At 45.9% G+C, this 1,816-nt stretch overlaps 1 protein-coding gene across 1 annotated transcript in view; it reads left to right on the top strand.

The window, feature by feature from the left end:
• SPDYE4 (speedy/RINGO cell cycle regulator family member E4) overlaps positions 1-1,816 on the top strand; it is a 4,553-nt gene that overhangs the window by 739 nt on the left and 1,998 nt on the right. Inside the window, exons 2-3 of the mRNA XM_069102268.1 lie at positions 957-1,145; positions 1,488-1,546. Of these exons, the coding sequence (XP_068958369.1) occupies positions 957-1,145; positions 1,488-1,546 (248 nt within the window). The remainder of the gene's footprint in view (positions 1-956; positions 1,146-1,487; positions 1,547-1,816) is intronic.

The following is a 1,816-nucleotide window of genomic DNA, read 5'->3' as shown; positions in this document are numbered from 1 at the left end:
GAGAGAGAGAGAGAGAGAGAGAGAGAGAATAAACAGAAAGGATGAGAGAAAGGAGACAGGACGGGTAGGAAGGATAGGAAAGAGTAGAAAGAATTGTAGTACAGGAATGGGACAAGATGGAGAAAAAGGCGGGAGAGAGGCACGTTGAACCACAGGACAGAAGGTGGAAGAAATGGAGGGGCATGGTGGGGGGAGGTAGATAGAACTACAAGATAGCAAGTGGAGGGGTCAGAGGGAGTGGTGGAAGAAAATGAATGGAACCCCAGGACAAAAGGAGTGAGTTGGAGTGGAAGGGTCCATAAAAATAGCAGGGGAGAGGGTAAAAGGAAAGGTAGAAGTTAATGAAGAGGAGCTAGAAGGGGCTGAAGGAAAGGATTAGAGAGAATAATAGGAACCATAAGACAGGATATTGGGGAGAGTGAAGGGAAGGGTTGGAGGAAATGAAAGGACTGGAACAAGATGGTGGAGAGGCTGGGGATCTTGCCCTATGAAAAAACAGTTGAAGAAATTATGAACATTTAGCCTGAGAAGAAAAGATTTAGGGGAGATATGATGTCTGACCTCAAATATCTAAGGGCTATTCTGTGGAAGTGGGATTAGTTTCTTTTCTGCCTGTCCACAGGAGGTCAGACTAGGAGCAAGGGGGAGATGTTGTAGAGAGATATATTTCAGTTCAACATAAGGGACAACTTCCTTAATAATAGAATCCAGAAACAGAACATACTGCCTCAGGAAGTGGTGAGTTCTGTATCATGATTGGTCTTCAAGCAGTTACATACTTGTGGGTATGGTATAGAACTGATTCCTCTACAGACATGGATTGGATTTCAAACATCCCTTTCTTAGATTTGATGATTCTGTGAAGTAGAGGATGAGAGAAGGTAGTTAAAGGGGGTCCAAGAGAAGGTAACCAAGGGAGACAGTTTGTTAATGGCTGCTGGTCTTCTCTCTTCCAGCCACCTGGATACCAACTAGTTCACCTCCCAGGACTCAAGGCCAAAAGAGGAAACGTTCAGACCAGACTCCCACAGGAACCCAGGACAGGTGGTCTGTGAAGGGAATGTTTGGTCTCAAAATGCAGCTGAAAAGACGTAGGATGTCCACAGTGAGGCCTGAGGATCACAAGGCCTTCAATAGGCTGCTAGGTAGGAATGGAGGGAGCTCTTCCCTCCTCCTTAGTCCTTCAAACCACCCTTCCTCCCAATTCTCTTTCTTAACAATGAAAACTGTCCAATAATGGAACAGGAAACTTCAAGAAATTGGTTATTAGAAGCCCATCACTGGAGGTGTTCAAGCAGGTAACCTCATAGGGGCTCTAGATTGGCTGTCTTCTTTCCACTTCTCCCCATTTGGTTCCAGTCTCAGGTCTTTCACATGGTCCCTTTTCCAAGAAGGGAATAGAATAGGGGGAGCAGTTTCTCTCTTGGCTCTGGCAGATCATTTTCCCTCTCCAGCCTATTAAAGCATCCCTTTATCTCCTTCCATAGAGGATCCCGTTGTCCAAAACTTCCTTGCCTGGGACAAAAATCTTCGGGTGTCAGACAAGGTAAGATACTCACCCATGGCTTGGCCTAGGTTATCCATGCACAACATCTTTTTTTTAGAAAACTCTGATCCTCTCCGTCTCCAAATTGCCCTCTGCCCTGCCAACAATATTCTACCCCCATCCAAATGGAATGGAGGTCCTGATTTCCTGGCCCCCATCCAGGAAGGCATGTTGGACCAAGTTAGAGCCTGGAGACCCCAAATTGCTACTATCTAACATAAGCCCCCATTTAGCATCCTCCCTTCTGCAGTCCTTTATCTCATGCTTCCT

The sequence above is a fragment of the Petaurus breviceps genome, unplaced genomic scaffold, assembly GCF_028583685.1.
Source record: "Petaurus breviceps papuanus isolate PSGF00001 unplaced genomic scaffold, PetGlider_PUasm1.0 551, whole genome shotgun sequence".
Lineage (NCBI taxonomy): Eukaryota > Metazoa > Chordata > Mammalia > Diprotodontia > Petauridae > Petaurus > Petaurus breviceps.
The sequence above is the reverse complement of the archived record's forward strand: the minus strand, read 5'-3'. Positions and strand labels throughout refer to the sequence as shown.